Source organism: Lynx rufus, unplaced genomic scaffold (genome assembly GCF_022079265.1).
Source record: "Lynx rufus isolate CCGP_SWC_20201006 ecotype Redwood Valley unplaced genomic scaffold, mLynRuf1.p SCAF_5, whole genome shotgun sequence".
NCBI classification, from domain to species: domain Eukaryota; kingdom Metazoa; phylum Chordata; class Mammalia; order Carnivora; family Felidae; genus Lynx; species Lynx rufus.
Genome location: NW_025814867.1, coordinates 91,318,817 through 91,336,600, shown reverse-complemented (window position 1 = coordinate 91,336,600; position 17,784 = coordinate 91,318,817). Strand labels below are relative to the sequence as shown.

At 37.2% G+C, this 17,784-nt stretch overlaps 1 protein-coding gene across 2 annotated transcripts in view; it reads left to right on the top strand.

The window, feature by feature from the left end:
• SLC15A2 (solute carrier family 15 member 2) overlaps window positions 1-8,936 on the top strand; it is a 35,371-nt gene extending 26,435 nt beyond the window's left edge. For both annotated transcript variants that reach the window (XM_047100008.1, XM_047100009.1), the window contains 3 exons: window positions 7,337-7,483; window positions 8,319-8,423; window positions 8,760-8,936. In XM_047100008.1, coding sequence (XP_046955964.1) covers window positions 7,337-7,483; window positions 8,319-8,423; window positions 8,760-8,936 — 429 coding nt within the window. The remainder of the gene's footprint in view (window positions 1-7,336; window positions 7,484-8,318; window positions 8,424-8,759) is intronic.
• The last annotated feature ends 8,848 nt before the right edge of the window (window positions 8,937-17,784 follow it).

Sequence of the window (17,784 nt, the reverse complement as noted above, 5' to 3'; positions counted from 1 at the left end):
TAGTTGTGTTGATCGTTTCCTTCACTGTGCAGAAGATTTTTATCGTGAAGTCCCAATAGTTCCTGTTGGCTTTTGTTTCCCTTGCCTTCAGCGACATGTCTAGTAAGAAGTTTCTTCAGCTGAAGTCAAAGAAGTTTGCTACCTGTTTTATCCTGTAGGATTTTGATGGTTTCCTGTCACACATTTGGGTCTTTCATCCATTTTGAATTTACTTTTGTGTATGGTGTAAGAAAGTGGCCTAGTTTCATTCTTCTACATGTTGCCATCCAGTTTTCCTAACACCATTTGTTGAAAATACTTTTTCCCATTGGGTATTCTTTCCTGCTTTGTCAAAGATGAGTTGGCAGTATAGTTGTGGATCCATTTCTGGGTTCTCTGTTCTGTTCCATTAATCTATGTGTCTGTTTTTGTGCCAGTACCATATTGTCTTGATGCCTACAGCTTTGTAATACAGCTTGAAATCCAGAATCATGATGCCTCCAGTTTTGTTTTTCTTTTACAGGATTGCTTTGGCTATCTGGAGTTTTTTGTGGTTCCATACAAATTTTAAGATTTGATCTAGCTCTGTGAAAAATGTTGGTGGTATTTTGATAGGGATTGCATTAAATGTGTACATTGCTGTATGGAAACCAATTTGACAATAAATTATATTTAATATAAAAAATGTGTAGATTGCTTTGGGTAGTATGGACATTTTAATAATGTTTGTTCTTCCAATCCATGAGTATGGAATGCTTTTCCATTTCTTTGTGTTCTCTTCAATTTCTTTCATAAGTGTTCTATAATTTTCAGAGTATACATCTTTTACCTCTTTAGTTAGGTTTATTCCTAGGTATCTCATTGTGTTAATGCAATTGCAAATGAGATCGATTCCTTGATTTCTTTTTCTGCTGCTTTATTATTGGTATATAGAAATGCAACAGGTTTCTGCACATTGATTTTATATCCTGCAACTTTGCTGAATTCATGAATTAATTCTAGCAATTTTTTAGTGGAGTCTTTCAGGTTTTCTACAAAGAATATCATGTCATCTGCAAATAGTGAAAGTTACACTTTTTCCTTGCCAATTTTGATGCCTTTTATTTCTTTTTGTTGTGTGATTGCTGAGGCTAAGACTTCTACAACTATATTAAATAGTAATGGGGAGAGTGGACATCCTTGTCTTATACCCGACTGTAGGAGAAAAGCTCTCTGTTTTTCCCTATTGAGAATGTTACTAGCTGTTGGTCTTTCATATATGGCCTTTATGATGTTGAGGTATGTTCCATATATCCCACCTTCTTGTGGGTTTTTATCAAGAAAGGATGCTGTGTTTTGTTAAATGCTTTTTCTGCATCTATTGACAGGATCATATGGTTCTTAGACTTTCTTTTATTAATGTAGGGTATCACATTGGTGGATTTGTGGATATTGAACCAACCCTGCAGCCCAGGAACATATCCCACTTATCATGGTGAATAATTCTTTTAATGTACTGTTGAATTCAATTTGCTAGTATCTTGTTGAGAATTTTTGCATCCAGGTTCATCAGGTATATTGGCCTGTAATTCTCCTTTTTAGTGGAGTCTTTGGTTTTGGAATCATGGTAATGCTAGCTTTGCAGAATGAGTTTAGAAGTTTTTCTTCCATTTCTATATTTTGGAAGAGTCTGAGAAGAATGGGTATTAACTCTTCTTTAAATATCTGGTAGAATTCCCCCTGGGAAGACAGAAATTGTTGATTACTGATTTAATTTCTTTGCTGGTTACACATCTGTTGAAATTTTCTATTTCTTCCTGTTTCAGTTTTGGTAGTGTGTGAGTTTCTAGGAATTTATCCATTTCCTCCAGATTGTCCTGTTTGTCGGCATATAATTTTTCATGGTATTCTTTTATACTTGTTTGTATTTCTGAGGTGTTGGTTATGATCTGTCCTCTTTCATTCTTGATTTTATCTATATTGGTCCTTTCTCTTTTCTTTTTGCTAAGTCTGGCTAGGGGGTTATCAATTTTGTTAATTATTTCGAAGAACCAGCTCTTAGTTTCATCGATCTTTTTACTGGATTTTGTTCTATATCATTTATTTCTGCTCTAATCTTTATTGTATCCCTTCTTCTGCTGGCTTTAGTCTTTATTTACTGTTCCTTTTCTAGCTTCTTTAACTGTAAAGTTAGATTGTCCATTTGGGACCTTTCTTGCTTCTTGAGATAGACCTGAATTGCAATATACTTCCCTCTTAAGACTGCCTTTGCTGTATCCAAAAGGCTTTGGACTGTGATGTTTTCGTTTTCATTTTCTTTTTTCTTGTGGTTGACTTCAAGTTTCATAGCATTGTGATCTGAAAATATGCATGGTATGATCTTGATCTTTTTGTACTTGTTGAGGGATGATTTGCGATTCAGTATATGATCTATTCTGAAGAATGTTCCTTGTGCACTCGAAAAGAATGTGTATTCTGCTGCTTTAAGATGAAATGTTCTGAATATATGTTAAGTCCATCTGGTCCAGTGTGTCATTCAAAGCCATTGTCTCCTTGTTCATTTTCAGCTTAGGTGATCTCTCCATTGTTGTAAGTGGGGTGTTAAAGTCCCCTACTATTATTGTATTATCAATGAGTTTATTTATGTTTGTTATTAATTGATTTATGTATCAATTATGATATAATGCCCTTCTTCATTTCTTATTTCAGTCTTTGTTTTAAAATCTAGTTTGTCTGGGGCGCCTGAGTGGCTCAGTTGGTTAACCGTCAACCTTGGTTCACGTCATGATCTCACAGTTCGTGAGTTCAAGCGCAGTGTCAGGCTCTGGGCTGACAGCTCAGAACCTGGAGACTGCTTCAGATTCCGTGTCTCCCTCTATCTGCCCTTCCCTTGCTTGCACTCTGCTTCTTGCATTGTCTCAAAAGTAAATAAACATTAAAAAAACTTAAAATCTAGTTTGTCTAGATATAAGAATGGCTACTCTGGCTTTCTTTTGATGTCCATTCACATGATAGATGGTTCTCCATAGCCTCACTTTTAAACTGTAGATATCTTTAGGTCTAAAATGAGTCTCTTGTAGGCAGAAAATTGATAGATTTTTTTTTTTATCCATTCTGCTACTCTGTCTTTTGATTGGAGCACTTAATCCATTTACATTCAGAGTGATTATTGAAATTCATGAATTTAGTGCCATTGTGTTACCTGTAGAGTTGGTGTATCTGGTGATGCTCTCAAGTCCTTTCTAGTCTTTCTTGCTTTTGGTCTTTTTTTTTTTCCTCCACTCAGAGTCCCACTTCAAATTTCTTATCGTGCTGGTTTAGTGGTCACAAACTCCTTTAGTTTTTGTTTGGGAAATTCTTTATCTCTCCAACAGCCTTGCTGGATAGAGTGTTCTTGGCTGCTTATTTTTTACATTCAGTATGTTGAATATATTTTGCCACACCTTTCTGACCTGCCAAGTTTCTGTGGACAGATATTCTGCAAACCTGGTCTGTCTTCCCTTGTAGGTTAAGGACTCCCCCCTCACCCCCCCACCGGCTGCTTTCAGGATTCTTTCCTTGTCTGTGTATACTGTGAATTTGACTATGATATGTCTTGGCCATAGCCAGATTTTGTTGGATTTACTGGGAGTTTTCTGTGCTTCTTGGATTTTGATGTTTGTGTCTTTCCCCAGATTAGGGAAGTTTTCAGCTATAATTTGCTCACATAATCCTTCTGCCCCCTTTTCTCTCTCTTCATCTTCTGGGACTCCTGTGATATAAATGTTATTATGTTTTAACAAATTGCTGAGTTCCTTAAGTCTGCCTTTGTGATCTCTAACCTTTGTTTCCCTCTTCTTTTCAGCTTCATTATTTTCCATAATTTTATCTTCTATGTCACTAATTTGTTCTTCTGCCTCATCCATCCTCGTTTTTGTGGCCTCCATTTGGGTTTACATCTTCGTTATAGCATTTTTAATTTCAGCCTGACTAGATTTTAGTTCTTTTATCTCTGCATAAATGATTCTGTGGTGTCGTCTATGCTTTTTTTCAAGCCCTGCTAGTATCCTTATAATCATTGTTTTATTTATTTTAAAAGATTTTTTAAATGTTTATTTATTTTTGAGAGGGGGGTGGGGCAGAGAGGGAGACAGAATCTGAAGTAGGCTCCCCACTGTCAGCACAAAGCCCAATGTGGGGCTCAAACCCGCCAACCATGAGATCATGACCTGAGCCGAAGTCCAAGGCTCAACTGACTGAGCCACCCAGGCATCCCATAATCATTGTTTCAAATTCTAGTTCAGAGATCTTACATCTGCATTGACCAAATACCTGGTCATCATTTCTTCCTGTTCTTTCTTTTGAGGTGAATTCCTCTATCTTGTCATTTTGGAGGAAGAAAAAACAACAATAATAGAATGAAATAAAAATGAAAAATAAAGGGAGCCAGATCCTAGGTGTGTTTTTGTCTGTTTGTTAAGAGAGGCTTGATGGAAAAAAAAAAGAAAAGAGAAAAGAGGAGAGAAAAAAATTTAATTTAAAATTTAAAAAATAAAAAGAATAATAAAATAAAATTAAAAAATTGTGCTTTTTCTGTATACAAGAAACAAAAGAAAAGAAAAACAACAACATCAACAACAAAACAAAAACAGAAGGAACAACAAATGAACAAACAAAAATGAAGCTAGATCCAGTTTCCCCTATAACTGAAACTTTGCAGCAGTCTGTGATCAGTAGACTAAGCTCAGGGAAGGGATCTGTGCTGGTCTTCTGCAGGAGGGGCCTCCAGGGCACAGTGGAGGTGGGGGGGGGGGGTTGACGGTAGGAGGGAGGCTTGGTGTAACAGCTCCATTCTCCACTTGGTGGCATTGTGTAGCTCACTGGAGTTGATTAGTGTTTGTGGGCTAATGGTGGAAATGCCTTCACCCCACTCCCTAGTCTCCAGAGTGTGAAGTTTGTACCTTCACAGATGTGCAGTTGCCCCTTTTGTCTCCCAGGCATCGGTCAGCTCCCTGCCTTCCCCCTGTCTCCCAGGTATCAGCCTACTAGGGAGTGCCTCCCTCCAGATTTTTATCTCAGGAATGGCTGTGTTTCAAAACCCCACACCTCAGATACCTCCACAGTTCCAGAGAAAAGGGTCTTGCTGCAGTGTGGCCCACTTGTCCCAGGAAATGGTTGTACCATTATGCAGCAGTAGCAGCTCAGAGTTTGTGGTAAATTGCAACACATATCCCGCTCCAGGGTTTGCTACCCTCAGGCAGTGTCTGTTTTTATATGGGTGAATGTGGCAGTTTGATGGTGCCCACTGGGTCTCTTGCCCATGGGAGACTGTATCACCTCTACTAAATGCACTCCAAGCTGGGGAACCCATTCTCCCTGTGCAACCCAGGGAATCCTCAGACCATGCTGCCCATTCCCAGGGTTCTGGCCTGCTTTCTCACCAGAGAACCACCAGGGAGGGGCTAACCTCTGAAACTTCAGAATCTGTGCTCCACTGTTTATAAAAACCTGGTGGTAGTGAAACCTTCTCCTTTTCTTTTCCCCATGCTAAGTTTTTTTGTGCAGTCCCCTGTGCATGTTTTTACTCTTTCTCTCTGTTTTCAGAGGGAAGAGTGCTTTTTTGCACAAACCCAATGTGCTGCTCTCTCTCCCTCTCTTTCTCCTCTCTGTGAAAATGCTTTCCTCCCCCTCTGCAGCACCACGGCTTATCTCTCCCCCATTTCACCTCACTGCACCATATACCTGCCACATTCTCTCCCTCAAATTATGTAGATTGTTCTGTTAATCCTCAGCTTGATTTCCTAGCTGTTCAAAATGGTTTGATATTGATCTAGCTGTGTTCAAGGGACAAGACCAGGGTTCCCTTATTACTCTGCCATCTTAACTCCTCCTCTCCTCTCTTAAGTTTCTTAAAAAACAGTAACAGAAGATTTAATTACAAGTATTACCATGTCAATTAGCTGGTGCTGTAATGGCTATGCCCTTTAGATGAGGCCTGTGCTATCCACTTTACCACAGCCCCCATCATTCCCATTTAGCCTGTTTCGTTTTCTTAATTGTTTGCCTGTGGGTATTTGAGTACGAGACCGTGATTTAGAAGCTTAAGTCACGGTCTTCTATTAGCCTAAGAAAACCTGAACATATGTCTATGTATTGTTCATAATATCAATTGAAGCAAAATTTACCTACTTTGAACCTAATGACACTTTGACTCAGAAAATGAAGGACATTTGGATGTCAGACACTTTTGATTTCAAGGACTTTTGATCTTGATGTTTTAATTGCTATTTTAATCACATTATACTTTAGATAATATACCTACTACCTAATAATGGTTTCACTTCAAGAAATACACGTAATTTTAGAGTTTTTATTCCATTTATAACAAATATTAGTAGACATAGCCTATATAAAATAAAACCAACCATAACTAAAAACCTACAGACAAAGAAATGAAGATTATAGAATCACATATATTTGGTAACATTAATAACAACAACAACAATAAAAGACCCTGAAAAAATATTTTTGACCAAAATTCTACAGAAAAATTATCTCTTTTTCACATAATTTGAATGTGTGAGATTTGAGTTAAAAAATAACGGCCAGTAAATAGAACTAAAAATAGCAGGCACTATTTGATATAGATTTTTCAACATTTTGATCCAACATTTTGATCAACAAAATGTTTAATGTAAGGTATACCAAGAAAATAATTAATTTTGATAAAAGTAATTTTAGTAAAATAAAAATTTTAATGGAAAATGTCCAAAACCAGTTTAATTATGCTTACATAGAAAACTGGACAAGGAAGTAAATTTTCTCAAGAACATGCTGAAAATTCATTGTGTTTGTATAATTTAGACGCCATTTTATATTTAAAATATTGGTCAGGGGGCACCTGGGTGGCTCAGTTGGTTAAGCATCTGACTTTGGCTCAGGTCATGATCTTGCTGTTCATGAGTTGGTGCCCTGTGTAGGGCTCTGTGCTGACAGATCAGAGCCTGGAGTCTGTTTCAGGTTCTGTGTCTCCCTCTCTCTGCCCCTGCCCCCGCCCCTCTCAAAAATAAATAAACACTTAAAAAATTTTTTAAAAATAAAATAAAATGTTAGCCAGGATCAAAATACCTATAGTTCAAAATGATGGAAATCCAAACTACAGTATCAAAATATTCTGCCATTTTAAGGACTTTGTCAATAATGGTATCTGATTGAAGCCTGGTAAGTGAGTGCAGTGTTACCAAAAAGAATTTCAAAAACTGAAATTGTATAGAATTTGTTCAGTTTCTTGAAGGATGAAAATACAAAAAGGGGATGGATATAAGATCACATAATGCTGTAGGTTAGAAATATTCACTTGTGACTGCTGATAAGCCTATTTCTTCTTTCTCTCACTAAGAACACCAATCAGGATCCTCAGGCCTGGAAGATGAAAGACACTCCAGCCAACAAACTGTCCATTGCATGGCAGCTACCACAATATGCCCTGGTTACAGCTGGGGAGGTCATGTTCTCTGTCACAGGACTTGAGTTTTCTTATTCTCAGGTAAGTTTTTCCAAGTGAAAAGTGGAGGTATATATATATTTCTCAGAGAAGGATGAGGTTTAATCCTAGCACTGCCTTAAATAGGTATGTGATCCTGGTCAAGACCTCTCTATTTTTCGGCCTTAGATTCCTTACATATGACCCTGAACAGAGAGTCATCTTGACTCCCAGGATCATGGCAGGGCAGCATAATAGGTGATGCTGCTTGGGATCTAGGAAAGGGTACTTTAGGAATGAGGACTGTGGGATCGCCTGGTGGCTCAGTAGGTTGAGTGTCCAACTTCTGCTCAGGTCATGATCTTTCAGTTCATGAGTTGGAGCCCTGTGTTAGGCTCTGTGCTGACAGCTCAGAGCCTGGAGCCTGTTTCAGATTCTGTGCCTCCCTCTCTCTCTCTGCACCTCCCCACTCGGGATCTGTCTCTCTTTCAAAAATAAAAATAGATCACAAAAAAAATTTTTTTTAAAGAATAAGGACTGTGAAGTCAAACTGGCCATGTTCAAATTCTGACTGTACAACCTATTGCAAAAACTTGAGCAAGTTAATGATCTCTGATGCTATTTTTCTTTATGTATAAAATAAGAATACTGGTAGAATTTATCTCTTAGGGTATAATGAAGATTATATGGTATAATGTATTAAAATATTCAATTAAGAGCTCCATCTTATTTTTACTGTTAACATTATTTCCATGCCCTGAATCAAACACCACAGCTGAACTTGGGGGGGGGGCAGGAGTTCAAATTTGGAAACTTTTGTGGGCAAAGTTTTCTGGATGCATGGGTCATATGGATGCTGTAGGGCGTTTGTTTACTCACAAACCTGTGTCCTCTTTAGGCTCCCTCTAGCATGAAATCTGTACTCCAGGCAGCCTGGTTGTTGACAGTTGCAGTTGGGAATATCATCGTGCTTGTTGTGGCACAGTTCAGTGGCCTGGTACAGGTATGGATCTGATGGAAGTAGGAACTTGTCTACCCATGATTTCCCCTCCAAGTTCCTTTTCTCCCTGTTCCCCTATCCCTTTGCCCCTCACATTTCCTACTCAGTGCTGTGGCATGAGATGGGCTAGATATAAACAGACATGGCCAGGAAAATAGACATATAAGAGTGGCAATAATGGCCATCATAGGCCCATCTGAGGAGACGCCAGTGAACCCATTCTTCTTTTAGCAAACCTCTGCCTACACTGGTGATCCTGAATCAATCTGCTCATCCTACAAATATCCATTTAATTTCAAGTTTCTCCACATTCATCTCTATATTTATTTCTTCCTGCAGTGGGCAGAATTCATTTTGTTTTCTTGTCTCCTGCTGGTGGTCTGCCTGATCTTCTCCATCATGGGCTACTACTACGTTCCTATAAAGCCAGAGGATTTACAGAAACCAACAGATAAGCAGATTCTCCATACCCAAGGAAACGTGATCAACCTGGAGACCAAGAAGACAAAGCTTTAATGGCTCCTTGGCCTCTGCCCAGACCCCAATCTCTGGCTTTGGTCTTGGCCATCATCCATCTTAAAGCATTTTTTTCTCCTACTTGGTCAGGGAATAGAAGTAGCATCATATCTGAGATGATCTCCTTCATTTTTGATAGAAGCAGTTCTAGGACTGGATTTTCCAGTACATTAAAGTACAAGTCCCCTGAGACTCTATGTCTCCCCATCAATTACTAAACTCTGTAAACATTGTGTAGTATTGCTGAAGCAGGCTAGGTGTTTCTAAATGTCCATTAAAAACACAAATGTATATTGAAATTAATTTTTGGGGTTATGCAAAATTATGTAGGAATCCCTTTACTTGCCATTTAGAACTAATGACTCCATTCTTTGAGGTGCTGATTCTGGGGAAAAATTGCAGAATAACAGAAATGGTATTTCAAGTTTCTTCATAAGCAACATACTTATACTATTACTAGGACCTCATGAATTAGTGTGTCTGGTGCAATCTGGTTCAGGGGCTGGCCTGTCAGCTACCCAGGTTTGATAGGACCTTTTTAGTAAATTTTTCAGTACAGGTGGTAGGAGACAAATGACATTTTATTAATACACAGAAGAAATATATCTTTCTGATAATTATAGTATTTTATCTACTACCAAAATACCTTTTCTTCATACTGGTAGATCTTTGGAGACCAAATTAAATATGCTAAGCATGGTTCTGGAAATCAAGAACAAGTATAACTTGTAAAAATCTTGGGGTGCCTGGGTGGCTCAGTTGGTTGAGTCCGACTCTTGATTAGGGTTCAGGTCAGGATCTCATGGTTCATGAGATGGAGTCCTGCATCAGGCTCTGCATTGAAGGCATGGAGCCTGTTTGGGATTCTGTCTCTCCCTCTCTCTCTCAAACATAAATGAATAAACTTCTTAGAAAAATAAATCCTGTTGAGTCATTCTTCTACAATGCACATTCTTCTTGGGACTACAATATTTCAGCTGGATTATGCCTTCCTGTGGACAGTTGTATAGACACTTATTATAATTTTCCAACCATACCTTTTCAATGTCATTGGGCCAGCTTTTTATTATAATTACATCATTTCTAGTTTATTGCAACAGATATTTAATAACAATAATATTTTTATGAATTCAACTTCCTTTTTTATTATCACCCTCTTCAGCTTCAAAGTAGTGGTCTGTTTTGATAGTTTTTCCTATTTGTCTTTTCCTATAATTTTAATTTCTTTTTCCAATTTTTTATTTAAATTCTAGTTATTTAACATACAGTGTAATATTAGTTTCAGATGTAGAATTTAGTGATTCATCACTACATACACCACCGGGTGCTCATCACAAGTGCACTCCTTAATACCCATTGTCTATTTAATCCATTCTCCCACTCACCTCCCCTCTGGTAACCATCAGTTTGTTCTCTATAGTTAAGAGTCTGGATTGCCTCTCTTTCCCCACCCCCATGTTCATTTGTTTTGTTTCTTAAATTCCATATATAAGTGAAATCATATGGTATTTGTCTTTCTCTGACTTATTTTGCTTAGCATAATAATCTCTAGCTCCATCCAAATCATTGCAAATGGCAAGATTTCATTCTTTTTTAGGACTGAGTAATATTCCATTGTATATATGTACCACATCTTCTTGATCCATTCATTAGTTACATAATTTTTAAATGCTGTCTCTCCATTTAGGCCTTGGAATTTCTTGTTTATTAAAAAAGTTACAATAACACTCTAGGTTTAAGCTTATAAAATGGTGATGCTCAGTGGAGGGGGCTTGGTCCCATATAAAGATCACATCAAAATCTGTAAGGGGATGACAAAAGTGGTAGAACACAAGGGTGTTTTTTTTTTTTTCTGTGTTAAAATGTCAAAAACATTACCTTGTACACAATGAATGAACCAGTGGACAGGCATGGGGATGTCATTATACTACTGTGCATTTCTAGGGAAAAAAGTTCAGAACCACAGTACTACAGAGCCTCACTTCTGCTGGTTTTGCTCCATTATTCTCATCTAGAACTGTGTTGAGTCTCACACAGTAAATGTAACAAATAAGAAAAGTTACTCCAGTTTCCCAAGTGTTACATACTTTAGTTTTACTGGCCATGATTTCAAAGATACTGAAATGATAGTAACGCCATTCAGTTTCCCCAGATATCTTGCTGTGAACCTGACCCTACTTCTTCAGAAGATATTGTTTGTTTTTGAGCAGCCTTAACTCAATCTCCTCTATGAAATATTGTTTAAGGAGAAGTTAACAGTGCTCTGTGAATAAAAGTTTCTATGGACAAATACATTTTGGGAATGAGGAATATTATATCCTCTTCCATAGTAAAGATTCTGAGAAATCCTGCAGTAAAGACAAAGTAAAAACACTTTGTTTAGCCAAAATGGTATAGTAATCTGCAAAACAATGGTTTGGGGGAAAACTGTGGTAGGCAGTTCTTCCTTATGCTGAACTAAAACCTTCCTCTCTCAAACCTCCTACCATTGCCTCTTTCATATGGCAGAACTTTTGCCAATTGGGGAGAACTTTTATGTCTCCTCTTCAATCATCAAGTGAGTGTACATCAAGTTAAAGATTCTCAGCTCCTTTAATTCTTTAATGGGTTTTCACAGGGCACAGTCCAGCCCTTTCAACATTTTTTTTTACCTCTTTTGAGAAATGTATTTTGCCTGAAATGTAGCAGTGGCTCAGAAGCCTTCTTAACATGATACCTGGAGCCAAATACACTACCAGAAGTGGTCTGACTAGAGGAAATAAAACCTGCCTTTCTGTAAACAATATACTTCAGTTAATACAACCTTTGGTAATATTAGATGTTTTTGGCAACTCTACCATGATATATGCTCATATTCCAACCAGGTGGTTGGCTAAAATATCCAATTTTTTAAAAGAGCTATTATTTATCCAAAAACATCTTTGAGTTTCACCATGTGCCATTCACCAAGTTAGGTATTGGAAAAACAAAAGTGAATAATCTACTATACCTATATGAAAGGTTACCTCACTCATCTTGACTGACTGTCAAGATCCTAGAAAGAACAGAAGCCTTGAGGAAGTTATGGTATATTGAGGAAGAACAAGAAGGACAATATTACAGAGCTCCAATAAAGTAGAAAGTGGATGTAGTCAGAAGAAGCTAATGACCAGATGATGTGGGGCCTTGTGACTACAGTAAGACCTTTTGATGTTACTGGTTTTTTTTTTAATTTATCTATTTAAATTCAAGTTAGTTAACATACAGTATAGTATTGGTTTCAGGAGCAGAACCCAGTAATGCCCAGTGCTCATCCAGCAAGTGTCCTCCTTAATGCCCATCACCCATTTAGCCCATCCCCCCACCCACCTCCCCTCCAGCAACCCTCAGTTTGTTCTCTGTATTTAAGAGTCTTTTAGGGGCGCCTGGGTGGCGCAGTCGGTTAAGCGTCCGACTTCAGCCAGGTCACGATCTCGCGGTCCGTGAGTTCGAGCCCCGCGTCGGGCTCTGGGCTGATGGCTCAGAGCCTGGAGCCTGCTTCCGATTCTGTGTCTCCCTCTCTCTCTGCCCCTCCCCCGTTCATGCTCTGTCTCTCTCTGTCCCAAAAATAAATAAACGTTGAAAAAAAATTAAAAAAAAAAAGATGAAAAAAAAAAAGAGTCTTTTAGGGTTTGCCTCCATCTAAGTTTATATCTTATTTTTCCTTCCCTTTCCCTATGTTCATCTGTTTTGTTTCTTAAATTCCACATATGAAATCATATGATATTTGTGTTTTTCTGACTGAATGATTTCACTTAGTATAATACACTCTAGTTCCATCCTCATCAACATAAAAAGCTTCTACACAGCAAAGGAAACAATCAACAATGGAATGGGAGAAAAAATTTGCAAATGACACATCTGATAAAGGATTAGTGTCCAAAATCTACAAAGAACTTACCAAACTCAACACCCAAAAAAACAAATAATCCAATGAAGAAATGGGCAGAAGACATGAATAGGCATTTTGATGTTATGTGATGAGATGTGAAACTGTTGGAGGTTTAGAACATGGGAATGACATAATCTGACTTTATATTTAGGATAACTCTGGCTGCTAAGAGGAGAATTGTCCATAGGCAGGAAGGAATAGAAGCAGGGATTCCAATGAGAAGACTTTCATAATAGTCCAGGCAAAAAAAAAAAAAAAAAAAAAAAAAAAAATGTTACTTGGACAGGGTGGTAGCAGTGAAGGTGGGAAGAAATGGTTTGACTTGGGATTTAACCTTAGGTAGGACTGAAATGATTTGAGTATGGCTTGCATATATGGTTTGAAAGAAAGAAATCAATGCTGACTTTTAGATTTGGAATCTTGAGTAATGAGGATGAATGATGGTGCAATTTGGGGGGAGTAGGAAGATTAGGGTTAAGAACAGGTGTGAGGTATAAAGTAAGTAAGACTTTTTGTTTTGTCAATGTTGAACTTCAGTACCAATTTGGTGTCCAGTTGGAGATGTTGAGCTGGCAGTTTCATGAATCTGAAGTTTAGTTAAGAGGCTGGAGCTGGAGATATAAACTTCAGAGTCTTTAGCATATAAATGGTATTTAAAGCAATGATATTGGATGAGATAACATATGAAGTGAATGTATGTAGGGAAGAGGTTCAAGGGCTAGCCCTGGGATTTTCCAACATTAGAGGTCAAGAAGAGTAGGAATCTGGACTTTATATTAAAAGCTGTAGTTATCAGGGGTGCCTGGGTCGCTCAGTCGGTTAAGTGTCTGACTTCAGTTCAGGTCATGATCTCGTGGTTCGTGGGTTCAAGCCTCACGTTGGGCTCTGTGCTGACATCTCAGAGCCTGGTGCCTGCTTCAGATTCTGTCTTCCTCTCTGCTCTCCACCCTTCCCCACCCCCACTCACACTCTGTCTGTCTCTCAAAAATAAATAAACATCAAAAAAAGCTGTAGTAATCAAAACAGTATAGTACTGGCACAAAAATGGATACATATATCAGCAGAACAGAATAGAAAATCCAGAAATAATAATTATATAGTCAAGTAATCTTTGACAAAGCAGGAAACAAAATCCACTGGGAAAAGACAGTCTCTTCAACAAATAGTGCTGGGAAAACTGGACAGCAACATGCAAAAGAATGAAACTTGTATTTCTTACACCATACACAAAAATAAACTCAAAATGGATTAAAGACCCAAATGTGACACCTAAAACTATAAAGATCCTAGAAAAGAGCACAGGCCAGTAATTTCTCTGACATTAGCCATAGCAACTTTTTTCTAGATAGGTCCCCTGAGGCAAGGGGAAAAAAAGCAAAAATAATCAATTGGGACTATATAAAAATAAAAAAGCTTCTGCACAGTAAAGGAAGCCATCAACAAAATGAAAAAAACGACCCATGGAATAGGGAGAAGATATTTGCAAATGATATATCTGGTAAAGGGTTAGTTTCCAAAATCTATAAGGAACTTATAAAACTCAACACCAAAAACCCGCAAATAATCCAATTAAAAAATGGGCAGAATACATGAACAGACATTTCTCCAAAGAAGACATACAGATGGCCAACAGACAAATGAAAAGATGCTCATCATTAGAGGAAAAACTACAATGAGATATCATCTCATACCAGTCAGAATGGCTAAAATCAAGAAACACAAGAAACAACAGGTGTTGGCGAGGTTGTGGAGAAAAAGGAACCCTTGTGTGGTTTTGGTGGGAATGCAAACTGGTGCAACCACTGTGCAAAACAGTATGAAGTTTCCTCAAAAAGTTAAATATAGAACTACCCTACAATCCAGCAATTGTGCTACTATGTACTTACCCAAAGGATACAAAAACACTAATTCAAAGGGATGTATGCACCCTGATGTTTATAGCAGCATTATTAACAATAGCCAGGATATGGAAGTAGCCCAGCCAAAGTGTTCATTGATTGCTGAATGGATAAAGAATAAGTGGTATATAGATACAATGGAATATTATTCAGTCATAAAAAAGAATGAAATCTTGCCACTTGCAAGGACATGTATGGGGCTAGAGAGTAAAATGCTAAGTGAAATAAGTCAGTCAGAAAAAGACAAATACCATATGACTTCATTCATATGTAGAATTTAAGAAAAAACAAACGTGGAGAGAGGGGAGAGAAAAACCAAGAAACAGACTCTTAACTTTAGAGAACAAATTGACAGTTACCAGAAGGGAGGTGGTTGGGGGAATGTGTTAAATAGGTGATGGGGATTAAGGAAGGCACTTGTGATGAGTACCAGGTGTTGTATGCAAGTATTGAATCACTAAATTCTATACCTGAAAATAAATTTATACTGTATGTTAATTGGAAATTAAATTAAAACTTGAAAAGAAAAAAACAACATACATTTAGAGACACATAAAAAAATAAAATAAAAAACACTTCATTGCTCTCTGTTTACTCTAAAGATAAACTTCTAATTCCTCAACAAGGCCATCTGACTTGGCCCTTATTATAGAGTTTATTATAGTAGCGAGTGCCTCCTGCTATGACCGTTGATTTGTCTACTTCTATTATACCTATCTGGGCTCATCCCTGCCATCAGCCCTTGTCAAGTTGCACACCCTGCCCCTTCCAATTTTACTACATTTATAGATCAGTTTGGAGAGACCTAGCATATTTACCATAGTGAGTCTTCCAAACATTGAATCTCTCTCTCTCCTTTAATGTCCTTCCTTCTACTTACTTTGGGTTTAATTTGCTTTTCCATTTCTAATTTCTTTTTTTTTTTTAATTATTTAAAGTCAAGTTAGTTAACATACAGTAAAGTCTTGGCTTCAGGAGTAGAACCCAGTGCTCCTCCCAAAAAGTGCCGTCCTTAATGCCCATCACCCATTTAACCCATCCCCCTTTCCAGCAACCCTTAGTTTGTTCTCTGTATTTGAGAGTCTCCTATGGTTTGCCTCCCTCTCTTTTTTTATCTTCCCCTTTTTTTCTTCCCCTTCCCCTATGTTCATCTGTTGAGTCTCTCAAATTCCACATATGAGTGAAATCTTATCTTTCTCTGACTTATTTCACTTAGCATAACGCACTCTAGTTCCATCCACATTGTTGCAAATGGCAAGATTTCATTCTTTTTCATCACTGAGTAGTATTCCATTGTATATACGTACCACATCTTCTATATCCATTCATCAGTCGATGGATGTTTGGGCTGTTTCCATAGTTTGGCTATTGTTGATAGTGCTGCTATAAACATGTGCTCCTTCAAATCAGCATTTTTGTATCCTTTGGATAAATACCTAGTAGTGCAATTGCTGGGTCGTAGGGTAGTTCTATTTTTAATTTTTTGAGGAATCCCCATACTGTTTTCCAGAGTGACTGCACCAGTTTGCATTCCCATGAACAGTGCAAAAGGGTTCCCCTTTCTCTGCATCCTCGCCCAAATCTGTTTTTTCCTGAGTTGTTAATTTTAGCAATTCTGACAGGTGTGAGGTGGTATCTCATGGTGGTTTTGATTTGTATTTCTCTAATTATGACACGATTTATTCTCATTCTCTCTTCTTCTTATAATTTGTGTATTTAGGATAGTAATGTTTTTAACATCATTAACTTCCTTTAATTATAACTTGAGGTGCAACCTGTTAGTTTTGCTTTTTGTTTTGTCTCTATCCTATAACTCTCCATATTCATCATATTTGTCCTTTGAGATCCCATTCAAATGTTACTACTTTTATGAGGCCTTCTCTGATACATCACTGAGATACACATGATTGTTGCAACCTCTCAGGTTCAGTAGTGATCTATTTATTAATTGATGGAAGACATTCTCATCATTTTCTGCCTTGTAGTATAAGTGTATGGTATTGTTTTATTTCCTCTGCTCAACTGTAGGATCCTATCAGTTTTTATGTGTTGTGTTTTCATTACAGTCAAGTTTAATATACTTTCTCATTTCCTTTTTGATTTATTCATTGACCTACAGGTTGTTTATGAGTGTATTGCTTAATTTTAAAACATCTGAAGATAGTCTATATTATGCTTTTGTTATTAATGTCTACTTTAATTTCATTGCTGTAAAAGACTATATTTGTAAATGAAATGAAATCCTGTGAAATTTGTTGAGGCTTGTTTTACAAACCAGCATTCAGTCCAGGTCAATTTGGTAAATAGTGCATGCACACTATTAAAAAAATACATTCTGTCAATATCAGAGGCAATGTTCCTTATTTGTCACAGCAAATGGCTCCTGCTATGATTGTAGATTGTCTATTTCTGTCTAATTTTGCTTTATATATTTTGAAACTATGTTGTGGGCGCATATAGAATTATGGTGAATTGATTTTTTTATTTTTATGCCATGTCCCTCTTTATCTCTACTAAAGCTTATTGCCTTAAAATATACTGTATCTAATATTAATATAGCTAAAGCTATTTTCTTTTAGTTAATATTTACATGGGATAATTTTTTCCATGCTTTTACTTTCCATCTTTCTTTGGCTTTACCCATAAGGTGTGTCCCTTGTAGGCACCATATGTTAAAAAAGTCTGGTGTAAGTCTTCCAATTGGAATTTTTAGTCTATTTATATTTAATACAACTATTGGTATATTTAAGTTTTATCTACAATCTTTTTAAATTTTTTTATTTTCTATTCAACTAGTCTGTACTATATCTTTTTTGTTTTCCTTTTCTGCTTTCTTTTTCATCAAATATTTTTTGTTCCATTTTCCCCACTATTAGCTTTTACTGGCTGTACATTCTTTTCTTTTTTTATTTAGTGATTATCTTTGGGATCATTACATACACCCTGGGCTTTTTACAGTAAATATACATGATTAGTGTAACCACAACCATGGCAATGGTTAGATTTTAGAGCACTGTAATTCCATTTACTCTCTTCTACA